At 36.6% G+C, this 26,172-nt stretch overlaps 1 protein-coding gene and 1 long non-coding RNA gene across 19 annotated transcripts in view; one reads left to right on the top strand and one right to left on the bottom strand.

Moving 5' to 3' along the window:
* CASD1 (CAS1 domain containing 1) overlaps positions 1–25,108 on the bottom strand; it is a 48,750-nt gene extending 23,642 nt beyond the window's left edge. Inside the window, exons 1-8 of the mRNA XM_026505862.4 lie at positions 24,723–25,108; positions 17,347–17,443; positions 16,658–16,778; positions 8,317–8,361; positions 7,247–7,309; positions 2,459–2,503; positions 1,905–2,028; positions 568–782 (exon numbers count right to left, since the gene is read on the bottom strand). Coding sequence (XP_026361647.2) covers positions 568–782; positions 1,905–2,028; positions 2,459–2,503; positions 7,247–7,309; positions 8,317–8,361; positions 16,658–16,778; positions 17,347–17,443; positions 24,723–24,855 — 843 coding nt within the window. The 5' untranslated portion in view covers positions 24,856–25,108. The remainder of the gene's footprint in view (positions 1–567; positions 783–1,904; positions 2,029–2,458; positions 2,504–7,246; positions 7,310–8,316; positions 8,362–16,657; positions 16,779–17,346; positions 17,444–24,722) is intronic.
* The window catches only part of LOC113260119 (uncharacterized), a 57,262-nt gene continuing 55,780 nt past the window's right edge, over positions 24,691–26,172 (top strand). For 7 of the 18 annotated variants that reach the window (XR_007188225.2, XR_007188220.2, XR_007188215.2 and 4 more), the window contains exon 1: positions 24,692–24,834. This is a non-coding gene — a long non-coding RNA (uncharacterized LOC113260119). Of the gene's footprint in view, positions 25,297–26,172 lie in introns of all 18 variants that reach the window. The other 11 variants (XR_007188219.2, XR_008956400.1, XR_007188221.2 and 8 more) reach the window with 6 other exon arrangements.

Genomic DNA, 26,172 nt, shown 5'->3' with positions numbered 1-26,172 from the left:
AACAATAACAGTATCTGTTGTACTGTGTGTGAAAATTTACAATTATGCAGTTCTCTTTCTTATTTAACCTGAAATCCCTTTCCATCCGTCAATCTGGATTTGTTCAGTAACTACTACATACCTTGAATAATACTTAGGGTTTAAGAACTGTAAGGAAATAAAAATGGTTCTACATATTTTAAAAATGTGCTCTTCACAGAAGCTTAATCTTATAAATTTAAGGTTTAAGGCAAAGCGAACATAAAGTAATAGTTTTAAACATGAGCGTGCTGAGACCTTATAAGCTTCTTAGGAGATAAGGTATATTAAGAGTGACTAGCACTCAATAAATGAAGCTTCGTTTCCTCCCTAGCATAACTTCTTCCCCTTTTTACTAAAACTCTCACTAATGTATTCAGCAAGGTGATGGAAAGCAAAATTATGTGTGGATATATGTTTAGATGGAATAACTACAAGTAATTAAGATTGAAATAAAATAAATTATTTGTTACCATATTATAGTGATGTACAGCTATAACCAATAAGATATTATAGTTTCTATCTTCTGACAGATACAAGAATTCTTACAGTTTCTCTGCTTGATTCAGGGAGATGTAAGCCATCCAATGATTCCATGATGGTTTCTTGAGCAATTAATTTGGAAACACTGAACATTTTAACATTTGATTTAGAATTTCTGGTGCTACTATTCAAAATACTGACTGCAGCTTCATTGTAGGCATCTATTTTCTCATTAGTGATCATTTTCCTATTTTCACTTAATAGATCTTCATACACAGGATCTGCACATGAAACACATATTTTTGAAAACACATTTAAAAAATCCCTATTGGTAGAAATTGTGATCATGCAAGTTAGTTGACTGCATTTCATATTTTGTTGTTAAAGTTCAGATGTTTTCAATCAATCAGTAGCTCCTTCAAATTTAAAGAACTTTTATCCCTTTTTTCTCTTATGTACACAGCCTTCAGGAAACAATTTTATGTTCTAGCATGTCTTAAGAGTTTAATATTTGGGGATGCTGAGTTCTACTGGGCAATGGGAATTTAAAACTGGATTGGGGAAGACTGCCTAATTAAGAGTAGCAGTCAATCTTTTTTTTTTTTTCTCCTGTCATTGCTTTATTGACACAATTAGGAAGTAATATTATTGAGGACCAAGGTCCCTTATCACTTACCATAAATAAATTTTTCTCATTTTAGTAAGAGAAAGGTTAACAATGAGTCCATAAATAATATTGATTGCAGAACAGATTATCACCACCCTTGTTGTTCCACTCAACTTGACATTCAATTTGGAAATAATCATAAGAATTTCTGACAAGCAAGTTGAATTGCTAAAATATCCAAGGCAATTTCATATTATGCTAGGCATTAAATAATGGACATTCAATAAACTCCTGAAACGACTTGATCTAATGTCAACTTTTCTTAAAGAATTTCATTACCAAGTATAAACTAGATGGTATGATTTAAATATATTCTGTCAATTCCAAAGTACATTTACTTCCAATGAGTCTAATATTATGAAACAGACTTAATAATTTCTTCTGTATTTTCCAATTATAATAAATATACTTTGCAAGAAACAAAATCAGAGTTAAACATCTCATTTGCCTTTGAGAACTTATTCTCTTTGTTATATTCTACAGTCACTTTATATGCGGAGGCTCCTTGAAGGATATTTTTGTTTATTTATGATTTATTTTTACTTATTATATCTATTAGTCTGTTCCTTAGGTTCAAAAAAGGAAAGCAAATAACTCAAATTATTCTAATTTTACAAATCTTATTTCAAGATTTATTCTTATAAAGGAGTAATTTTGCTTCTTGAAACAGAAGACAATAAAAACCCATGCCTCAAAAAATATACAAAATGCCATTTGTTCATTACTCATTCCTTACCTTGTAAGACCCAATAAACATCACTAGTCTTTGCCAGTTTTTCTAAAAGTGGTGCTATGGAGCTAATGTTCATTTTATATTGCAAAAGCGCTTCATTGCTGCCATTGTGAATCTTGATAGACCACTAAGAAGTAAAAATTAAGCATTAATTCAGTATTTATCACAGAAAAATTATAATTTGCTCTATTGTAACAGAAGTTATTATTTTAAGGTAACTCCATTTTTATTCAACATTACAATAAAATTTGGTCAAAGTATTTCTTGAAATCTATGAAGGCAATTAGAAAAAGCTGATATAAAATTAGACACTCAAGGTATAACATTCAAGAAGAATGTAATTTTAGATATAAAATAATATTGACATTTAACACCAAGTTTACGAAGTTCACTCAGATTTTTTCATGAAAATTCATCAGCCTCATTAATTATAACAGAAATGGGAATTGAAATATAAGTACAATCAAGAATTCTATTTAACAGAAGTTAACTTTTTCTTAGCATGTCCTTAAGTATGAAACAAAAATCATTATGTAAGAACATAGATAATAACTTACTGTGGCAGCTCCTGCTACAATCACATGGGGCTTTGTAACAGAATCCTAAAGAAAGAAAATCTTTATAATAGTGTTCTATCCAGTTAAGGGAATTAATATAAGTAACATCACTTACTTTTTGCCTTAAATTTAAGCTTTTCCTTCTAAATGGATTTTAATTTTCTAGAGTTCCTTACTGGACTCTTGTTATACAACAAGATGGAACATCCAATGCCTAAAACCGTACATGGTTATGTGGTTAACAGGATGGCAAGAAGCTGGTATGTTTAATTCTTTGATGTTCTTAAAACAAAACAAATCACTAAAATCTAATATGGCCTAATATTATTCTGAATTCTGAGTAAACTGTTTAGAGTAAAGCTCTAATATATTACGGCAGCAAATTAAAAAAATATTCGTGGAAGCCTATAGGGTACATGGTGTAAATGTTAGATAAAATACGAGAAATGTCATCTTTGGGAAAGCTAAATCCAATGTGTATTTAACAAAATAAACTACTAATTATTATAGACCACAATGTGCAAAAAAAACAACAACAACAACAACAACAACAACAACAAAAACAAAAACCCAAGGAGAAATTTGGTAGAAATCCTCACCAAATGCAAATTGTCCTAATCCTAATATTACCAACTATATAGCACTTGGTAATTTATTAAGTTCTCCTAAATTAGTTCATTTTAATATAGATTCTTGCCAATTGTGACATAGGCAAGAAGACATTATATGTATCTTATAAAATTAAGCACACAGACTCAGTCAAGTTTGTAGGGTATTCCTGAGGCCTGGTAGGGACAAAGCCAGAGCTTAAGTCTTGTGACTCCTGAAGTGTACTTTCCACAACATCAAAGACGTGACATTACAATCATGTGTACAAGGAACAATTAAAAATAAGCAAGAAATTTAAATAGAAAAAAATCTGACTCATCTATAAAAATAAAAATGACAGGTATTGTCTCACATAAAGGTAATACATGCTAGTGTAGAAGACTATGAAAGCAGAGAAGAAGAGTAACAATAATTTCCTTCCTAGATATTCTTATTTCCAGTCTAGTGTGCTTCTTTACACTGCTATTTTACTAGAACTTTTCCTCAGCTCTAGATGGCTCCCTTTCCCATTCTTCACACTGGTTATCCCAAATCTTACCTCCCTTCTACAGGTCCCTCTTGCCTTCCTTCTCACTTTCAATATAAAATTTAATTCTCAAACTTCAAAGAGAAAACAGAATTCATCTGGCTTGTGTACTCTAGCCTTCCTTCCTCCATTCTTACAACCTCACCCAGTCTATCTTCCTTGAACAACAGAGTCAAGAAATATCTCCCAATTCCTCTTAATGGCTAATCCTTACTCTATTTTCTATTGCCTCCCTCTTTACATCCAGGGCTATACCCGTGAATGATCCATCTCCAACTCTCATCAATCTTGTCTTCATTCTCTAGGCTCTTTCCTTCCCCCACCTACAAAATGCTAAATCATCTTTAGCCTCATAAAATGTTCCTTCGACCCCACCTGACTCTCAAATCCTTCTCCCTCACATCGTTAACCCATAGATGACATGGAAGAGCATTTTGCCCTCGCTATGACAATTTCTTTCATCTCTCATGTATGTCTCAATTGATCACGTTTTGACTTGGGGCTTGACCTCCCCATTAAAGAACTCTGGATTGCCACATTCTGTTAGCTTCATTCTACCCTGTCTAGTTCCTTAAGTGACACTTCTGACTGTCTTCTTTTTAAAACTTTTTCCTCCCCTGTGTGTTATGTTACAATTATCCTTCTGCTTTTCCTCTTACTCCCTTTACTGCCCCTTCTCACAAGTTTTTTGATCACTCCATTATAAGCCCTCTTTAATCTCTAAACCCGCTGCCTAGTCGATGTCTTCTAGTCAAGTAACTTCAAATTTCACCTCACACTGTACCCATATTCTCCAAATCCACCTGAGTAGCTCAGACTTCTTAATGACTACTACTCACCTATAGTATTAAATCTAAATTGTTGGTTTCTTCACAGGTTAGCCTAATTTCCCCACAACCACCCCACTATATGTCATCATTCTCTTGTTTAAACCTTTAGAGGCTCTCCTCTACCCTCAAGATAAGTTCAATCCAATACCCTTATTTTTAGTAAATATACCATGAAGTATTTAAAGTGAATCTATACCACACCAAAGAGAGCTTAGGATATTATTCATAAACTAGTATCTGCTTACTTCCTCTCTTACCCGCTCTCTCCCCAGATGAGGCACATGAAATTGACTGCCAAAACTGAACATAACTAAGGAGAGCTTTGAATTCAAGCTCCAGCCAGACTAAAACTGCTGGTAAGATTCCCTGAAAAGGTGGGGAACCTGGGTGGCTCAGTCGGTTGGGCGTCTGCCTTCGGCCTCAGGTCATGATCCCAGAGTCCTGGGATAGAGCTACAAGTCTGGCTCCCTGCTTAGCTCCCTCTTCTCCCTGCTTGTGCGTGCTCGTGCTCTCTCTTTCTCGCTCTCTCAAATAATTAAAAAAACTTAAAAAAAATTCCCTGAATAGACTACACTCTATCTTCAGTATCTTTGCACATACTATTTCCTGTGCGTGAAACGACCCTCCTTTCTCACACCAGGCTTTCACCCCCCCCCCCAGCTTTTTAAAAAGATTTTATTTATTTGACAGAGAGAGAGAGAGCTCAAGCAGGTGGAGCGGCAGGCAGAGGGAGAAGGAGAACCAGGTTCCCTTCTGAGCAGGGAGCCTGACGTGGGGCTCCATCCTAGGACCCTGAGATCATGACCTGAGCCAAAGGCAGATGCTTAACCGAGTCACCCAGGCACCCCTCGGCCCTCACTCTTAAGATCACTTTATCTGAAAACTAGTTTTTTGAAAACTTACAGTTAGTGCCTGGCTCTGCAATCATCCTGCACCCTATTTTCCCCCTATTTTGGTACCTGTCACATTACTTTCTTAATTAACTATATCTACCACTCATCTGGAAGCTCTTTGAGGAGAAGAACTCTATTATGTTAACCAAGATATCCAGTTTTTAGCCTAGTACTAGAAAATGGTAGGTGATTAATAAATATCTGTTGAATCATAGCAGAGTTGTCTAAATTCAACTTTGCTTTTATGCCTGTAGGCTTCAATAACACTATTTCAGTTAATAAGTGTGTCTTTCTGACCCCACAGTTCTTCTGGAAATATTATCTCCTCTGTAAAGCTTTCTTAAACCCTCACTTGTATCTAACCAACCCCCATGGTAAGTGCCTCTATCCATGGTGCTTTCATAGTCCTTTGTGCTCAATTATGTAGTTACTCTTCCTTTTATCATATTGCTATTCATCAGAAAGTCACCATCTACTAGATATTGCAAACTCTTTGAAGGCTGAGACTGAGGCTAATTTCTAGCACACTCCTAATACCCAGCATAAAGCTAGCAATACTATATAAATCATAAAAATATGGATCATTATATTCTTAGGATCTAGCAGCTTACTATGAAAACAGCCAAAAAATAAATACATAAATACATGCATACATACATACTCTTAAAAATAAAGGAAATCAATCAACTAATCAATCTTAGGTAATGACACGGCCATCTCCCTAACTAAGCTCAATCTTTCCTTTCCCCCAATAGTCATATGGAGTTTTACAACAGAAGCTAATGCTCCAAAAACTAGTTTTAGCAAACTATAAGAACTGAAAAGGTGGATATGCAATGTATATCCAGGTTATAAATAACGAAGGTCTTTGGTGATTTTGCAGGACTTATAAATTATACTACATTGATATTTATTTAACTGTGAATATCTACTGCTTTAAGGGATATACTTTTCGGTCTAGCACAAATAGAAAACATGTGTTTAAATAATTTGAAATATACATGTAACATTATTCTATACTTTTGCAATAAACATATCAACGAAAACAAAATACAATTATGTGAGACTGCAATTTACCAGAAAGTTGAATTCTAGAAGTTGTCTGCAAGTTTTGTTTTTTGAAAACTTAAACACATTTTGTCAAAGAAACAAAGTTAGAAATGTTGACTACAAAAGCTTATCGGGTATATGAAGTGGTTGTAGTACTAAACATGTAAAGTGAAAAGAAGCAAAGAAAAATACCATTGCAGCACAAGTAATTAAGCAAAACAAGGTGAACAAAATTGAACGTTGCTTTATCCATCCCGAATACAAACACCCCTGGGAAAGAATACAGGTTTAATTAAAGGACAGACCAAGAGCTATATGGAGACTTCTGTGGAGATTCCAGAGTGGACTTGTGAAGACTCTGGGGTTTTTGAGGTTAATAGCATGCTTGTCCTTATATCTAATTTATCTCCAAACGTTATGAGCCAAAATACACCAGGCTCGACTTTTGGGTCACAAGTGTAATAACAAAAAGGGAAGAAAATAGGCTATTTAACAAAAAATAGGTTCCTGAAGAACCTGGGCATGAGTCTGAAGGACAAAGTGGGAAAACACTCAAAAGAATGTATGTTGTGCTAGGAAGACGACCTGGGCTTAAATGAACTGGGCCACAGCAGTAACAGAAAACTCTGCCTGCAAAGTGTGGCATAAGCATAATGGCTGTAGGGTCAGAGTGGTGGCAGCAGAGGTACTGGGTCAAAACTCCCTCCTCTCAGTAAAGTGACAGCATCAATCCAGCACAATTTAGTCGCTATTAAGAAAGTTGGCATAAAGTACAGAGGAAAGGGACAGGTGAGTAAGGGGGAGCAAAACAATGTGTATTCATGAGATTTTAAAATTTGGTTGCTTAAAACTAGAAAGGCCTATATTTTCAAATGCAGACCTCGGTCCACACTTTGATACACTGTTTCATAGAACCATTAACTTCTGGGTGCCACAGAAAATCCTAAAAAAGAAACATAAGAAAAGAAAAAGTCAAAGAAACTTATATCCGCCATTCAAAATCAACATGCACCTGTCATACAGAGTACCGAACGTGCACCCCCGCTCGTCTGCAACGCCTTCACTCCCATCTCAGTTTCCCAACGGTCTCATGATACTTCTCCTTGTATCCACTTCCGCTTTCTTTCAAATTACTCTCTGTAGTAACCTTTTCAAAATTTAAGTCTGCTCTTGCCACATTTTTCCTTACATATTTCGAGGACTTTTAATAGCCCTCAGAATAAATTCCGAAGTCCTTAAAACTACTAACGAAGTGCAGGATCTGGCCTCTACGAAGACATTCTGGCTTTTCTCCTGCCACTCTCCCCCTCATGCTAAGTACCCTTTTGGTTCTCGTTCAGCTCCTAGGAAGCTCTATGTGCTCCTTTTTCTCCAGGACTTTGCACATACTGTTCTGTGTACAATGCTCATAAAACTCTTCCACTGAGCCTGACTCGCTTCTACTGATCCTTGAAGCGTCAGTTAAAACATCTCTTTCTCAAGGAGGAAACGATTTTTAATTCCTTGTTTTGTACATTCCTAATGTCCCACTTGTTCCTTTCTACCATCCTTATTCCACATTTAACGTGTGTAGAGAACTACCATGACTTGCAAAATCCATTAGGTCTAGGACATCCTTGTCTTGATCCCTACCGTATTCTCAGTATCTAGGAGAAGTCACTGCAGCTAGGGATTCAGAAAATTCACACATATTCTTTTATGGATATGAATCCTGAACACCTACATACAAGATTCTTTTCTTCTGGATTAAAAAAATATCTGAGAGACCAAGTTTTCCATTTTATTACATAAAACAGGGCATACAAACATTTATTCAATCATTTTAAACATTTTTATCTACTCTAAATACATTGAAATATATTTAGTATACACAAAGCATTAGTTCATCTACAAATAAATTAACCAATGAATATAGTTTCAACACAACATTTAGCTGTTACATGAACTTACCACTTTAACTGATGCAATCTTGTCTTCAAAAGGAATGTTTCCATGCTGTCATTAAAAAAAAGAGAGAAAAGGGAAACATTCATGTATAAATTAATTTTATGTCAATAATCCTCCCTTTAGCTGCTTTTGTTAATTTATTTATGCACCACATCTCAATTATCTATATTCAACCTGAAGGGAAAAAGATCTGCATTGAATACTAAAATATAAGTGAAACTACATTGTTCATATGTGATTTCTAACATCTAAGATATAATTCAAAGATAAAACCTCAACTCCAAATATGCAAGCAAATATGTAAACATGCCTACATAAATTATCTGTTGCCAAGGTTGCCACATTTCAGTTTAGTCCTAGTATTATCTAGGGCAGGAATGGATTACTCCTCTGCATTTCCTCAGTTCTATCCCAGCCCCTCCCAACCCCCATTAGACAGAACCACATGACTAGTCCTGGGCAATGTTATGTGGCTAGATGTGATGTGGGTCACTTTCCACTTCCCAGGGCAATTCTCTAGTCTGGCTTAACCTAATGCTGAGACTGCAGAGGCAGAATGTTCCAACTAGAAGATGGTACAAATTACAACAAGCAGGAACCCCTGATGGAGCACACAGAGCAAAGCCTCTTGCCAGCCCATCCACAAGATGCAGCACCGACAAAAGAATTTGTTAAGATTGTAGAGTGGTTTGCTGCTGCAGCAACATCTAGTCTGTTCTCACCAGTATACTCGTGCCAGTCCTGTCTGAACAGGGGTGCACACATATGATTCTAGGTTATTTTGGGTTTCGCTTTGAAGACCGTACATAAGTGGTACAGTTGAAGAAAAAAATAAAGTTTGGAGACAACTTCTTGTAACCAAGCATTCCACATAAAGAATAGAAATCCTTTCAGAGTTCAGAATCCAGGGTGGGGTGGGGGTGGAAGTGGTCAAATTAAGAAGCTAATTCTCTTCCTAAAACCAAGGTTGAAATGTCTTCATTAACTTAACCAGACAAATAGTATTTATATTTTTATCTCTGTGAAATAGAGCTTGCTTTTATCAGCAGGCTAACGTGTAAAATTCAAGCATCATTTCCCAAAAGGACTCTTGGGACCAATGGTACTTTAAGGTGTGTTCTATAAAAAGAGTTCCTTTGGTCCAAAAAATCTTGGAAATACCGGGTCAGACAAAATCACATGTGTGTTTTCCTCCTACTATCCCATCCTAACCTTGTTAACGTTCTTATTCAGAGAAATAATGTGTCATGAACTTTCTTTTTTCTCCTTTTGCATAGCTCAGTTAATTGAACTCAATCTCTCTCTTCTCTCCCTTTGCCATTTTAATGTAACATTTGATATATACAAAAGAATGTCACATATATAATCACACAGCCCAGTAAACATAAACATAAACAAGCGCTCACGAGTCCATGGCACACACTGAGTGCTCCACGTGGACCTCTCCTTCTTAATTCCTTGCTTCACCCAAAGGAGCCACCACTCTGAATTTTGTTGTTATTTTGCTTTCTATTATATAATTTTGTCACATGCATATGCATCCTTAAATGATATATTGTTTCTTGTAATTGACTTTCTCTCCAACTTTTAATTCTGAAAAGTGTCAAACTTAAAAGAAAAATGTCAAACTTAGAGCAAACTGACAAAATTATAATGAGTACCCCAAAATTATAATGAGCACCCTTTATCAATTGTTTACATTTTCTACACTAGCTTTTTTGTTCTCTGCACATATACATTGTTTTTCTCTTACTGAACCATATGAAAGTAAACTGCAGACATAGCATTTTACCCTTAAACACATAAAGCATGTATTTCCTAAGAACATAAATATCCTCTTATATAACTGCAATACTATAATCCCACCAAAGAAACTTGACATTGATAAAATATTAATCTAATATACAGTCCACGTTCAAATTTCCCTAATTTCCCAATAATGTCCTCTCTATAGCTCTTCTATTTTAATCTAGAATTCAATTAAAATCAGGTATTTAGTTATCGTGTCTCTTTAATCTTTTACAATCTAGAACATCTCCTGGCCTTTTAAAACCTTCCTAAATCAATTTATTATATTTATATATATATCAAATATTACATTTATTATTTTTGTAGAGTGTAGGTCAGTTGACACAATGGACCAAATCTAGATTATAAGCAGCACTGATAGTTACCTTCTTGTATATGTTTCTTAATAAATGAATAATAAAAGTTTCCCTAATAATAGTTCTGTAGGTTCACAGGCTATACAAATGTTCATCCTCACATGATAATGGAAGTTATTTTCTGAAGTGTTTGTAACAATTTATACTCTCATCAACACTTAGAGATACGGAGGCTTTAATAAATCTTGTCAGACTTCGTATCTTTTGCCATTGTAAAATTTAATTTCTGTCACTAAAGGAGGTATATAATGGTATCTCACTGTGGTCTTCATTTGAAATTCCCAAATTACCAATGCTTAAACAACTTTTAGATTTACACTGGGATTTATGTTTCCTCTTCTTTGAAATGCCTGGTCATGCCTTTCCTCTTTTGTTTTCTATTGGGTTGTCTTTTTTTTTTTTTTTATTAATTTGTGAGTTCTTATATCTCTTGGATGTATAATTATCTTCTAGTTCATAGCTTGCCTTTTCTTCTGTAAGGTATCTTTTGATGAACAGATTCTCTTAATCTTAAGGTATGTGGATTTATCCATCCTTTAGTTTATGGTTAGCACTTTTCATTTCTTACACAAAAAACTTTTCCTTACTTGAAGTAATGAAGACATTCCCCTGCACTTCTTTAATTTTTGCTAAAGGTTTAAAAATTTTAGCTTCCACATTTAAGTCTAAATTCATCTAGAAATGATTTTACTTGGTGATGTGAGGTAGGCATTCCAATTTCACCTTTTTCCATATACATAACCAATTGCCTCAACATCATTAATTGGATAGACCTCCTTTTCTCCAGGGATCTTCAATGGCATCTCTGTTATTAAGTCTTTGTATATGCACGTGTTTATTTTATTTTATATTTTTTAAAAGATTTATTTATTTTAGAGAGAGAGAGAAAGCGAGAGTGGAGGGGGAGAGGGAGAGAGAAAATCTCAAGCAGACTCCCCGCTGAGCACAGAGCTCAACGCAGGGCTCCATCTCAGGACCCTGAGGTCATGAGCTGAGCCAAAATCAAGAGCCAGACACTTAACGGACTGGGCCACCCAGGTGCTCCACATGTGCTTATTTTAAAGCTCTATATCATGTTCCATTGGTTTCTTTGTTTAGCTCTACCAATACCACACTGTCTTAATTACAACAGAGTTAAAAATAAATCTTGATATTGGAAATAAGTCTTTTCCACCTTGTTCTTCAGACCTGTTGAGGTTATTCTTGGTCCACTGCCCTTCCACATAAAATTTCGAATCAACTGGTAAAGTTCAATAACAAATCCTGTTAGGATTTTATTCGAATTACATTGAATCTATAGATCAATTTAGGAATAACTGACATCTTTACAATATTGACTCTTCCCATTCCAGAACAAAGTACATATCTCCCATTTAATTTTATCATTTTAAATTGTGCTTGTGTAAAGTTTTATGATTTTTCTACATGAAGACCTTCCACATTTGCTAGGCTTATTCCTATGTACTATATGGTTTTTGTTAACTATTAGACACAGTATTTTTAAAAAAGAATTTGAAATCTATGTTCCTGGTGTGTAGATAAGCAATTCATTTTTAACGGCTTTATTGAGTTACTACAATTAATTTTTGTACGTTCATCTTAATATCAGCTATCTTGTTAAAATTTTTATTACATCTAGTAATTTTCTATAGATTCTTTGGAGTTTTCTTTGTAGATAATTGTATCATACGAAATTCTGAGTCTACCTCTTTCCAATCTCTACGTCTTTATCTTCCCTTGGGTAAGGACCTCTAATACAATGTTTAATAGAAGCAGCAATAATGGACATCCTTCCTTGTCTTCTCTTTGAATTTAACATAAATATGTCTAACATTTCACCGTTCGGAACATTTACTGTAGGCTTCTAGAATTTTTATCAGGTTAAGTTAGAATATAAAGGAACTTATCTAATACAGAAAGAACGATACCAATTCTCTGATATTGTTGAGGTTTGCCTAATGGCCCAATGTGTTGTCAAAAAGATTCCACGTGTGCTTGGAAAAAATATATTCTCTGATTTTTTAGTGTATTCTTTAAGTATTGAGCTGTAAGTTCATAAAATCAGCATGTTAATCGTCAACTATATGCTTAGTAATTCTGCTTGTCCTATCATTAAATGCATGAGCAGTGAGCAATTCTCTCACTTTGATGGAGGATTTGTCAACTCTTCACTGTAATCATATTAATTTTGCTTTATACATTTTAAGGTTAATTTATTTCATGCCCACGAGTTTAAAATCTTAGTGATTTGAAACTTTTGTCATTAAAAAGTATCTGTATCTCTGATAACACTTTTTGCCTTACAATCTATTCTGTCTTATATTAATATGACTTATCTTTCTTTACTAAGTATTTGTCTAGTAAATCTTTTCTCATTTCTAATTAAAACCTTCCATATCCTTTTGTTTTAGATATGTCTTTTTAGGCAGCAGAAAGTTCTTTTTAAAACCAATCAGAAAATCTGTGTTTAGTTGACAAGTTTAGACTACTTGCACTTATTCTGATTATGTTTCTATCACTTTACTTTTTGATTTCTAGCTCCCTCACACATACATAGGTTTTTAAAATACATATGGAATATATATAAAAAGTGATTTTTACATGTACATGTTTTCATATATGTAGATATGAATGTATGTGTATGAGCATATATGTGTGTGTGCATGTTACATACGTGTGAGACATATATTTGGCATTAGAGGAGTTTGGTTCAGTTTAATTTTTTTCTTCTTCTGGTTTGGAATTCACACATCTGAATTTTATCCTTTTAGTCCTTGCTCTTGATATTTTACTATCTTTAACTTAAGTTCTAAAGTAAGATAATACCTTGAAGAATAAAGAGGACATTAGAAAACTTTGGGATCATATTCCTCTGACTTACATGCTATTATTAGCCAGTTCTTTAAAACTGTCTTTTTATAAAGTGTAAAAAGACATTATCATTTTATATAGACACTTGGTCTAGATTTACATACATCTTTAGGGTTTTCTTTGACCATTTCTTCTTATATTTCAGATCATTTTTTTTTCTGAATTACTTCCCTTCTTTCTGATATTTACCCTTTAGAAAATCCTTTACTATAAATCTATCCAGCAGTAGACCCTTACTGCTTTTATCTGAATGTTCTAAATTTCAAGAATAGACATTTGTATGCTAGGTACACAATTCTAGATTGAAATTTCCTTTCTGTCAGAAGTTTAAGGCTATTATTCTAGTGTCCTCTGGCTTCCAATATTACCATTGAGAAATCTACTAGCCCAAAGCTTTGTCTTCTAAATACAGAGTATTGTGGCTATTGGCATCTGTCTGCAGGCCAGCCTGGACCTCTACTGAGTGCCTGCTATTATTGTTCCCATCTCTGGTTTTGACTCATGGTTTGTTGCTTTTCTGGGGAGTGTCTCCCATTTCCTCAAAGTCCAGAAATACATCAACAAGTATATATTTTTTAATTTAGGATCTAGCTGGTTTGAGGTTGAAGGGGCCCTCAGAGTATCTAGTTTGCCCTCTGGCTGAAAGCAATACAAATGGGTTTTTTTGTTGTTGCTTGGTTGGTTTTTGTTTTTGTTTGTTTGTTTGTTTTTTTCTGCAAGACTTCTCAAGTTTTTAGTATCCCAGCCTAAATTAAAGCCATCTAAAAGGGGGATACGATATCCAGCTCTGCCCAAACTTATTTGACCAGTGCTTCTTGCAGAACTAGTCTTCCCCAAAATGGAATTTGAGAAGAGTCCTGCTCTACAGCTTAAGATTTTTTTTTTCCTTCAACATGGAGAAGAAAAAAATTCAAATAAAGAATTATCTTCAATACTCTTATTCTCCGCAAACAAACTCATACTAAGTCTAAAATAATAATAATCAGCTTCTACAATATGACAGGCTGTGTGAGGCACAAGAAATGTATTTAAAAAATAATAATGATAGGGGCGCCTGGGTGGCACAGCGGTTAAGCGTCTGCCTTCGGCTCAGGGCGTGATCCCGGCGTTCTGGGATCGAGCCCCACATCAGGCTCTTCTGCTATGAGCCTGCTTCTTCCTCTCCCACTCCCCCTGCTTGTGTTCCCTCTCTCACTGGCTGTCTCTATCTCTGCCGAATAAATAAATAAAATCTTTAAAAAAAAATAAAATAAAATAAAATAAAATAAATAAAAAATAATAATGATAATACACAATCTGTGTCTTCCAGGTGTTCAGACAAGGGAACTAAGTAAAATACATTTTGGCAAATGTTCCACTAGCAGTTTGAACTAGTTTCTCAGCAACTGTCTCTCTTAGACTATGACAAACTGTCTTTGTTTTTTTTTTAAATGCACATAAATTTAAATGTATCTTGTTTGGTAATTGTGGGTTAACTGGGCACATCTAGAAAATAAAGACTGGAAACCTAGTGTTATAACCAGGGCTCAGAAACAATGTACCATATTGTACCTACTTTTGGCTGTACACTAAATCACTACAGTTTTTTTCAACTAACTGCTGCCAAATCCATTATTCTAATTTTCAGAAATTTACACTATTCTAAGCCTAGATATATTAAAACTGTTTCTTTGAAGTCAGAAATCTCTCTACTTTTTATAAGTTCACTCAAAGTATTTTAACTGTGACAATCTCTTGTCATTTAACAGTTCCAACTCTTCTGTATAATTTTGTGTATATAAATACAAGTGAAAAATACATTTACAGATACCAAAATAAATGAAAAGTGGACTTTATCATTTTCCATTATTCAAATTTTAAATCTATACTAGCCTTTCCTAGTGGACAAAATCTCTAATAGCCGATGGACTCCTCACAAGGAATAGTTCCCACGGATGTAGTGACTATGTAACTAGATACTTAGCTTGAAGTCCCTCATTTTTCAACTCCTTACCATAGGGCAAGCTGAGAAGAACAAGCAGATTTTCATCATAAAATCATGAGCTATTCCCGCTACAATTCTAAACTTTCTTGTATTTTACTTTTCTCTCCTTGCTATCGCCCACTCCTAATCATCTGCAGTTGAAGACAGGGATTAGAATTTTAGATCATTTAAAAATGTATAAAAAGAAAGATATGATGAGATAATCCACAAAATATTAATCAACAAATTAATTAAATATACGTAGAGAGAGAAATCCATTCTTGTTAGTTTTCAAAGACAAATGTATTTTTAAAATCAGAAATTTTCTATAAAAAGAGCAGGAATTTGTTGCATTGTTGTTTTAAGTATACAGCATAATTGCCCAGTGCCAGCAAAGCTGCAGAAAATTAGGTCGTGATGGACATTGCTAATAGCAGTATACATTAAAATAGTTTAGCAATATAATGAGTAGTTTTTAAAGTGTTTGTATTCTTTAACCTAATATTTGCATTATAGAGATTCAATTCTACAGAAATAATCTAAAAAGCAGAGTTTTCACACAAAGATGTAATCAAGAATGTCCTTTTTTAAATTGTAAAATTAAGAAAAAATAGAAAACTGCAAAAAGAAAGAATTATATAAAATTACATATATCCACTCAGTAACATGTTGCCATTATGAAGATACTTACATTGATTATATAAAAATACGGTGAATTATGGTAAGTGGTGGGAAAAGAAGCAAGACATAAAATTGTACATGCTAAAAGATTACAAGGTTATTATCACTTTCTTAAGAGACTGAAAAGAAATATGGCAAAATATGAAAAGAAGAATAAGGGATATTTGCTCTTAGTTTTCTTTTTCTTTTTATTTTTTAAAGATTTTACTTATTCATTTGATAGAGATAGAGACAGCCAGCGAGAGAGAGAGAACACAAGCAGGAGGAGTGGGAGAGGAAGAAGCAGGCTTCCAGCGGAAGCCTGGGACCATGCCCTGAGCCGAAGGCAGACGCTTAACGACTGACCCACCCAGGCGCCCCTCTTAGTTTTCTTTCTACGGAATTCTAAAAAGTTTTTCTACCAAAAGAACTTTCTATTTCCGAAAACTAGAAGTTTATAGTAATATAAGGTTTACTAATACCTTACCCACCAATTCTTTTTCTTGTGTTCTCCATTATGTTCCCCATTATGGCTATCATCCCTTTTTCCCATCACCTTTCCCAAAACCAAAGTAAAACTTTTATAGTTCTCTTTGTTAATGTGGAGAGGCATATTCCTCCTGTAACTATCCAGGTGGTTAACTTCTAAAACAATACCCTAATGATGAGAATAGATAAATTTTACCTTATTTCCTTCTTCTTTGAATTGGGGATTGATTATTTTTACAAAAGAATAAAACAACTGCCGAATTCTGGAATCTCCAATAAATGCAATATGTTTATCTACAAGGCAGTTCTTTGCTTCACTGAAATCAACAAAGAAACATTAATTACAATAAATAAAACCAGCATGTTAGCATTTCAAAGCACATTGTTTGTGACGAAAGTAGTACAGGATTATCATACACACAGTTATGTTGCTTTAGAAATAGGTGGCCAGGTTTGTTTAACCAACCAGCACATGGATGATCAACTAACTCTACAATGATCAATAATTACAACCCTCATTAAGTGTTTAAGAGATACTCTAAGTATATTAAGTGCTTTATATCCATTTTCTCAGAATAACTCCATGAGGTAGCTATTCAAGTCCTAAAGCTGGAGTCCTTCACTCAAGGGCTACTTATTGTCTTGGGCCTGGTTCTCTCTCCCCTGAGATAAAGAAGCTTGGACAATTGCTTTCCCCCCCAATGCTTTTGGCAGGAATCTTCATTTGGGCTCACCCCCCACTCCCACCCCCAACTCTTCAGCAATTCTCTACCATCATATAGAGAAATACCATATAGTATTTTCTTTGCTTCACCAACCTCTCTTCCCTAGATATTAAGATCCATCCTAGAAAACAACAACAACAACAAAATGAAGAAACCTTACCTGATTTTGTATTTATGCATCATGCAACTGTGAGGTTGCCAAACTTTCTCTCCAAGAAATCTGCCACTTGAGAGAAGGTATTCACATGAATCATTGCCTGTAACAACAGTGTTGTAAACAATAGTTACATTTTTATACATTGATTATCTGACCGCATGTAAGCTCCTTGAGATGAGAAAGTACAGTTTTCTATGTTTCACTATACCTTCTAGGTGGATATTACTCATCCATGAGAAGCACAGTAAATATCAATACATTAATATTCAAGAGGATAAGAGCCACTAATGACAGATGCTTCACTGTAGAAGAGATTCTTAATTCTTAAATGCTATATTCACTGTTTTGGCAGTTCCTTCTGCTTCAATCTTTTTTCTAGGGACATCATCTCAAACTCAAACTAGCTCTTATATCTGTTTACCACTCTTAGTTGAGAAAGAAAAGTTTAAGAAACAAAAGAGAAGACTTTGGAAATGACTTCTTATTCAACTATTATAATGTATAGTGCATTCACACAACTGGAAATACAGTAATGAAGGTACTTTATAAACCTACTCCCTGATTTTTCACAACTTCCCTGTGAGGTAGTATGCTATCCCTATCCTGTAAATGTGCAAACAGAGAAAAACATTTATTCAAGAACTTCCTATTAAGTTTACTAAAATTTCATCCTGTTATAATTTACAAAGATAATACTTAAAACTAAGTTTGCTACATCGGTATCAATAACAAATGTAGATTTCACAGTTATTAATATTCAGCCCCTCTACTTCTCTTGATGTTCTTGCCTTCCTTTCCAATCATCAGCCAACTCCTCCCAGTTTGGTTGAGGCTGTCACGGTTTCATATAGAAAGTTCCACACCTGGGAAACCCCTCAGTCCTGTATAAATAGGACAGATAGTCACCCTATTTCCTTTGGCCATTTTATTAGACATTAACTTACATGACTCAAGGAGTTTAAAAGGGAGTTGGAGGCATTTAAAAAGTCCACATATGTCAAATGGATAAGGGAAAAATGATATATTTAGAAAAACCATGGGGGTACACTAAAATATACATATTATTTAAATTAATCTCTAGTTCTTTATCAACAGTCACAAATAGGTAAGGTCAGGAGAGAGGAAAACTATGGTACAAAAATGGTACTGAACATTTAGGGTGGGGATAGAGAACACCCAGCGATATTTAAAGTAGAAGAACACATCTCTCTTTCCAACTGGTTATCCATTTATCTGGCCAACATACAGATAAAAGGTGATACAAATACAAGATAGGTATGCATAAATAATGAAGGTGTTGTTATTTCAGTGTCATAAATTCTAAAATAGAACAGGAAGGAAAAGTGAAAATACTGCATTGTTGTGCTGGTAGAAAACTGGATAGGGAAAGCAAAACATCAATTATTAAAATATTAAAATTATATATGTAGCCTGTGCAGGGTTTTTTTTTTTTTCATATTTCAAAGTTTTTCTAATAACATCTCTCTAAGGAAACTATAAATAATCAGTTCTTAATTCTTTCCAATTATTAAAAACTAATTCTAGTTCTAAAAAACAAAATTAAGCTACATAAATAATCAAGGAGTAAAGAAAGGACTATAAGAACACACAATTAAGTTATTTTTCCAAAAACATCCTTCTGCTTCATTCTTTTATAATGGTTCTATACTAAGATCCTATTAAAAATCTAGTAAATGTTTATAATTAGAACAAAAATTCCATATTCATAGCATTTCTACCTCTTTAAATACATCTATAAACCAAGCAAAAAGTTAGTAACATCTATTTTCTAAAAAACTTATAAGAAGTTGCAAATAACTAGGTATTAATTCTGTGGACTCTTTCTTCCTTTTCTTTCTTCTTTCTCCCTTCCTTTTGTTGTTGTTACTTGACTTTTGTTTTCTAATAGAACTTGCACTACACCTTCAGTACGTGGGATTATGTTGTTTGTTAAGTATCTATAGGGTTTTCAATACGGTCTTATGAAGATGGAAGGACAACACCAACATCTTAAAATAACCAGTATTTTCTCCACCAGAAAATGTGTTTAAAAATGCGAAGTTCTTTTTTTCCTCAATACTACAACTCACACATTTTTAGTAGTTAGGTAGTGGGAAACAACAGCTCTAAACTGATGAATCCATGTTAGAGCTCCCCTCCCACCCCCGCAAAACAGATTAGGAGTTACCACTAACCAAAGGCACTATAAACACCATATTTTAGAAAACACTGGTCTCGGGGCGCTTGGGTGGCCCAGTGGGTTAAGTGTCTGCCTTCAGCTCAGGTCATGATCCTAGGGTTCTGGGATTGAGTCCCGCATCAGTCTCCTTGCTCAGTGAGGAGTCTGCTTCTCCCTCTGCCTGCTGCTTCCCTGCTTGTGCTCTCTCTCTCTGACAAGTAAATAAATAAAATCTTAAAAAAAAAAAAAAAAAAAAAGGAAACTACTGGTCTTTCCAGGAAAGAAACTTTTAATTTGCTAATGAATGCAAGTTGACGATGACTCTTCTTAATATATTTTATGAAGCAAAGTTTGTTTAGTAATCCATGTATCTGAAATCGATAGCCTCTGTATCATATTGGTTGGGGTTCTGTCAGAACCTAGAAATTGTATCAGCTATTTTAACAGAGAGAATCTAATATAAAGAATTGTTAGAAAAGTAAAAGAACTGCTAGCTAGACAACTGAAAAGGCAAGGGACTTTTCTTATACTTGTCTGAAAAATAATATAAATAGTGGTGATAATAACTACTATTATAATCTGATTGAAAATAAATTAACCTAATCTAAAAAAGAAAACTCCCACAAAATTCCATACTCTAAAACAAGTTCTCTTTTCCTGAGAAGTACTTTTGGACCAGATCACTAAATGTAACCTAGATGTTAAAATAAGTTTAAGTCCCGCATCTTTATCATGTATACTAAGTATACATAAATATCTGCTGGCACATACTTCCCTTTCAAACTCCACCCAGAAAAACCCCAAACAAAAGAAAACAAAAAATCCCATTCATTATTTTCATTTGTCTCAAATAATTTTGATAGCTAGTTTAAAACAACCAGTGTGAGATGCAAGTTGCCAAGTGCTCAGATAAGCTAGAAACACAATAAAAACAAAAAAACACAAACACACACATACACAAAACTAAAGGGATAGAACTATCTATTTCAGCTATCTCCAATACTAAGATTATCTAGATGAATGACTGTCTTCCTCTTCAGTCTATTATTTTTATCATAAGCATTTTGGTTTGTCAATCTAAAGTCTCAGGGTTTTATGTATAATTTTTCTATAACAGAAAAACACTAAAAGCAAACAAAATAAGTAAAAAGACACACACATGTCCAAAAAAAAAGCTGAAAAACAAAATACAACAACTAAAGAAAATATCTAATGTGCTAAGTAAACCAAAGCTTATATTTCCCTTTGAATAGAATACCTCTGGCATACTGTACCCTTAGACTGGCTGAATCATCCTACCAAAGCTGTTTCTTACTATCAGTCATGAAAATATCAGACCATAAAGTTTTTAACATGATTTGTAGAATATTTTGTTTGCCTAAAATTCAGCAAGGTTACATTTTGGTCTGTGTTGAAAAATCACCTTCTACATTTTTCTTTTGACAAACTAGGAGTGCCTTTATTACAGGCGGTGTCATATAGATCAGGATCTTTCTGGCAAAGAGAGAAAAGGCTAAGAGACCTAGAGTTGCTTCTTTCTTAATTTCTGAAGCTTTGAACCTACTTTTCTCCTAAACATTCAGTAATATTTAATATTTGCATTTAATATGCCTGGTGACAGAAAGGAATTAGATTTCAACAAAATTAAGGCATTTGAGACAAGTTTACTTTATCAATTAAAAAATTAAAATTTATCCAGATTGGAACTACCCTTAAGGCTTTAGATACAGGCCTCTTGTCACTGAAATGATGTTTTTAATCTGTAATCACAATATTAATGGACATTTTGATTTAGTAATGTTAGAGACTGAGAAAATTCAGAAACAATATAGTTAATAGGATTATTTTTAAAAATGTCATTCTACTATTTTATGTGAAAGTAATATTAATTAAAAAAAAACCCTCTATTTTCTAAAGTTGAGATCAGAACCTACTATTAGAACATGATATTCAATGAAAACCAAAAGAATCAAATGAAAGGAGAAAAACAGAAGGATATAAGGACTCCGAAAATCTATTTATCCAATTACTGTTTATGGAGTTCCTACTATGTGTTAAGCTTGGATGATTTAAAGATGAATAAAATACCCTTGGAAGCTCACAGTTTGCGTGGGGAAGATGGATACAAATTATTATGATACAACAGAAGTACATACTAATTGCTATAGAAACACTAAATTCCTAATTCTTGTTTCTGTGGTGGTGACATTTGAATCAGACCCTGAAAGAAAAATCTGTACTTTCTTTTAAGGAGAGAGGTCACTGCAGGCAGAGAAAACCAAGGATTTGTGAGATACATAAAAGGGCAAAGCATTTTGAGACTGTGAGCCTGGAGTTTAGAAAGAAGGGAACAGATAAACATAGGTAATAAAAAGTAAGCTGGTCAGATTTTGAAGTTTTACACATTCAACTTTTAGAAAATCATTTTACTTGAAAAAGAAAAGGAAAACTCTTGACTGGTACTGTGAGGCTAAATTAGTGTTCCTAAATGATTTAATCCATGTCCCTCTGGAAAATGCTTTATCACTCCAAATTCTATACATCACCACTGTATAAGGAGCTCTGAGAAAGGCAGTCGATAACCTAATGGCATGAGGCAGACTAACTGGGTTGTAAATCCTAGCTCAATCACTGACTAATTGTGTGTCCTTAGGCAACTTAACCTCTCCTGCCTCATCTTTAAAATGTAAATAATACCGTAATTCACTGGATCTAAGACCACTGATTATAAGACACATCATTATTTCATGTAACACTAGGAAAAAATGTTATCAATTAAACTTTTGACATGCAATAAAATTTTAAAAATTCATCCTGATTACAGAGATGTCAAAAATGGGGGTGGGGGTGGGATGGAGGATGAAATATGGTAATTTTATCTACCTCACAGAATGGTTGTAAAGACAAAAGGAGTTCAAACATGTAAAACCCTTAGTAGAACAGCACCTGGTATGTAATAAGTACTTAAAGTTAGCATGTAGTGTTTGCCAAGCTTTACTTTCTATGTAATTCTTTCTTTCTTTCTATAGTTTGTAAAGCAAGAGATACTGAACATGTGTATTCAAACTGCATTCACTCTACCTTGCTTGAGGCATCCGCACACCCACACATTGGAGACTTTAATATAAAGCATAAACCTCTGTATCTAATATAAAGTCCTTTCTTATTCTAAAGATTTATGATACTGTGATTCAAGTGTAGGGTTATCTTTGTGTGAAGAGCATTACATTTCACTCAGTTTGACTCTGCCAAAGCCTGAGGATGTCCAAAAACTTCTTGGTAGGATCATTACTTTTCCCAAACAGTCTCTGCCTCAAGTTCTTGACATTCAGTTTGGGCAAGTACACACACCAGGTGTACTGCCTCACACTGAAGACTGAAGCACCTACGGAAGCTGATGACTAGCTTCTGGAGGAGGCTTTATAAACAACCCCAGATTGCTACACTGACTCATACAGTTCCATTTGACATTCTATTTTCCTGGCAGATGACAGACCTTGAAAGAATGAAATATAGACTCTAACTACAATAATTAGTATCCAAGCTTATCAAAAGACAAAACCACAATATAAAAAGAAAGGGGGGGGGACCAGATGTATTTACCTTTAGCACTGTAGCACCACAGTTATAACATTTATCTTCACTACCCTCATATAGACAAAATCGAGTTAGGTTACTGTCATCTTATACCAAACTAAGATAAAATGATTAATAGCAGTTAGGAAATTTTCTTCAAAACGACCACAAAGTAATGCATCAACATTGCTAGTTTTATTTTACATATGAAAGTGTCTGACTTGTGTTAGAGCCACTGCAGATGAACCAAAGCCCAACCAGATCATACGGCTGTGACCTATAGGAGGGTGAAAGAGAAAGGCCAAAAGGGTATGCATTTTAAAATTGATTCAGTACATTTTTATACAGAGCTATTCATCCAGGATGGTACTAAAGATTTTTAATCCTCAAGAACTGGAGAAAACAAAGCAGCAAAACTGCTCAAAATGTCCCACACTTTGAAAGATCTCCTGAGATAAGAACAAAGCTCGGATTCCAATACCCCACTTACTGGATATTTTGCCAAAGTGGGTGCAAAGTTAAATGGGAACAGCATTAAATGTGCACCTGTCCATTACACATTACATCTTGACCAATTAATCTCATAGTCACCCAGAGCTGTCCAGATAATGGCTTTGATAATATTAAAACCCAAAAATAAAAGATCCTATCATTATTAATTTCTCTCAGCTTGTCAGCCTCTCTGCTAGTGGCATTTTAACAGAGAAAATTAAAAAAAAAAATCAATCAACAAGGACAAGTAAATATCCCTTGATTACTGAAAGATAATTCGTTCTGAAATAAGGAGTTCATATTTCCTTTTCCCCTTTACACCAATTTCAAAACCCACATCGAAGCCTCCTTTCAAACTGCTTCCAATGTTAACTTCCTTGCCCACTTCGACTCCTGTCAACCCATAACTTCTTTTCAAATTATCTGCCCCAATGCCTTTACTTTGTAAAAAGTGTGCAACCAGAACCCTTGAAACGCTTCTGCATCACAGAGGCTGGGTGACACCTCCTCCATTTGGCCAAGGGCATCTTTTGCCAGCTGTCGCCCAGGCGGCAGAGGAAAATGGGGCGGCCCTTGCCGCTGTCCAACAACAGCTCGGCTCTGCAGTACAGGGCAGAGGCCGGATTAAACAAAGGCTAAAGAACCTGACCCCTAGGGCGCAGAATCGACGACCCCAACTCCTAGCAAAGGTGCCCCTGCCAGGGCGGCCTCCGCCTTCGGCGCCACGGGCTGGCCCCCGAGGGCCGCGGGTCCGACCTGGTGCTCGCGAGGCCCGGGGCTGGCGCGGCTCCCCCGACCAGCTCGCACAGGAGCCCGGACACCGGCAGCAACTAGCGCCAGGCCCGCGTCTGCTGCCCCGACCGCAGCGCGAGCGGCTCAGGGGCCCCAGGACCACGGGCCCTTCTCTAGGGGCAGCCCGCACTGGGGTCCGCTCAGTCGGCCGGGGGCGCCGGCCCGCAGCCGGGGCCACCTGGGGGCACGTGGGGGCACCGCCTCCCCCGCCGGCCCGGCGCGCGGGCTGGCGGGCGGGCGAACGCGTGAGCGTGGGCGTGTGTTGGGCGAGGGGGGCGGCCTCCAGCCGCCGCGTCGCCTCCTCCCCCGGCCGGCCCAGGCAGGGGGAGGGCCCGCTCACCTCGGTAGCGGCGGGAGGCGAGGTGGCACGCTGCGAGGAGCAGCACGGCCACCAGCGCCAGCACCTTGGCGCTCCTCACGCTGAAGTAGTGGTTGATCTCCCGCTTGCCCAGGTTGTAGGCCAGAGCCGCCATCTTGGTTCCTCCATGACAACAGTGCGCGGCGGAGCGGGGAAGGGGCGCCGCACAGGGGCAGCACTGGGGCTGCCGCCGCCGCAGCCAGGCGAGGAGCCGCCGCCAGCCCCCGCGGCCGCCACCCGCGCCTCCCGCCGGGGAGCCTGACCCCGCCGCCGCGGCGCCCCGGGCCTCCACCTGCCCCTCCTCGGCCGCGGCCGCCTCGGCGGCTTTACCCCAGCCTCGCCACCCCTGCTCGGCAGTGCCGGTTCCCCAGGCGCCCTGGACGCCTGTCTCCTCCCCTTCCTCCTCCTCCCCTTTAGCCTCCTGCCTTAATAGCGGCTGCGCCTGCGAGGGGGGTCTGGATGCCCAGTGCTCCGGGGTCACGGGCCCCAGACGGCTCTCCGGGGTCACCGGGTCATGGGCGCCAGCGGGCGGCGGCAGCGGCAGGGACATGAGGATGTGAGTAGAGGGGACAAGGGGTTCAACCTAGCCCGAAAGCGAGCCCCGGGGCTTTTTCCTGTCTTCCTGGCCACTACCTGAGCCCAGGTTGGGGCAACAGAACTACAGTTCCGGAAGAAAAGTACATGTTATTCTACCCCCCACCCCACTTCCCCAACACACCCTTTCCGAGCTTTCTCCCCTCCCTGAACCTGCCCAGCTGGATGTAATATCCCCGGGGCTTATGGTCAACCTATCTGGTCAATCTGGCCAATCCTAGATGCTTGTCAGGTGTTGAAACTGCTGATAGCCCTAGCGTCCAAACTACGAAGAAAACCAGTCTTAACTCTTAAACTCACTTTCTTGGCCCGTTTCTTTTGAAACTTAAAAAAAAAAAAAAATCCTCTGTTTGCCCAATTCCAGTGGGCGAAGGTACACCGAAGTACAGAGTAGAAGGTACAGAATGAGCCTAGCTTAGGTGTTGGGGGGAAAAGATCCTCACTCTTCATTTGTAGTTACGTAAGGGTCGGCTAGGTGGATGCGCCAAACATTAAAAAGTGTGCTCATGACAATCATTCCTGCTCTAAAGTTGGTTACTGTTTTGTGGTTATCGATAAGGCAAGCATGCCTTTGCTTTTATTAAGCGCTTGTTATCCCTCACTCAACTTTTTTTTTTTTTTTTCTGGTCTCTCCTGTGCGCCCTTCAGATGGGAATGGTTATTTACATTGCTTTCCTATCTACTTGCCTTGGTTAAAGTGAGTCACTGGTTAGTTGGGGTGTTTTCAAGTATTCTTTACAACTTCCCCATTTAGCCGTTCCTGAACTTGTGTTTATGAGCCCCTCTTAAAATTATAGAATGTTAGATTTGAAGGGACTATCGAGATATTGTCATCCCA

This window comes from Ursus arctos, unplaced genomic scaffold (genome assembly GCF_023065955.2).
Source record: "Ursus arctos isolate Adak ecotype North America unplaced genomic scaffold, UrsArc2.0 scaffold_3, whole genome shotgun sequence".
NCBI lineage: Eukaryota > Metazoa > Chordata > Mammalia > Carnivora > Ursidae > Ursus > Ursus arctos.
This window is presented reverse-complemented; position numbering and strand designations above follow the sequence as displayed.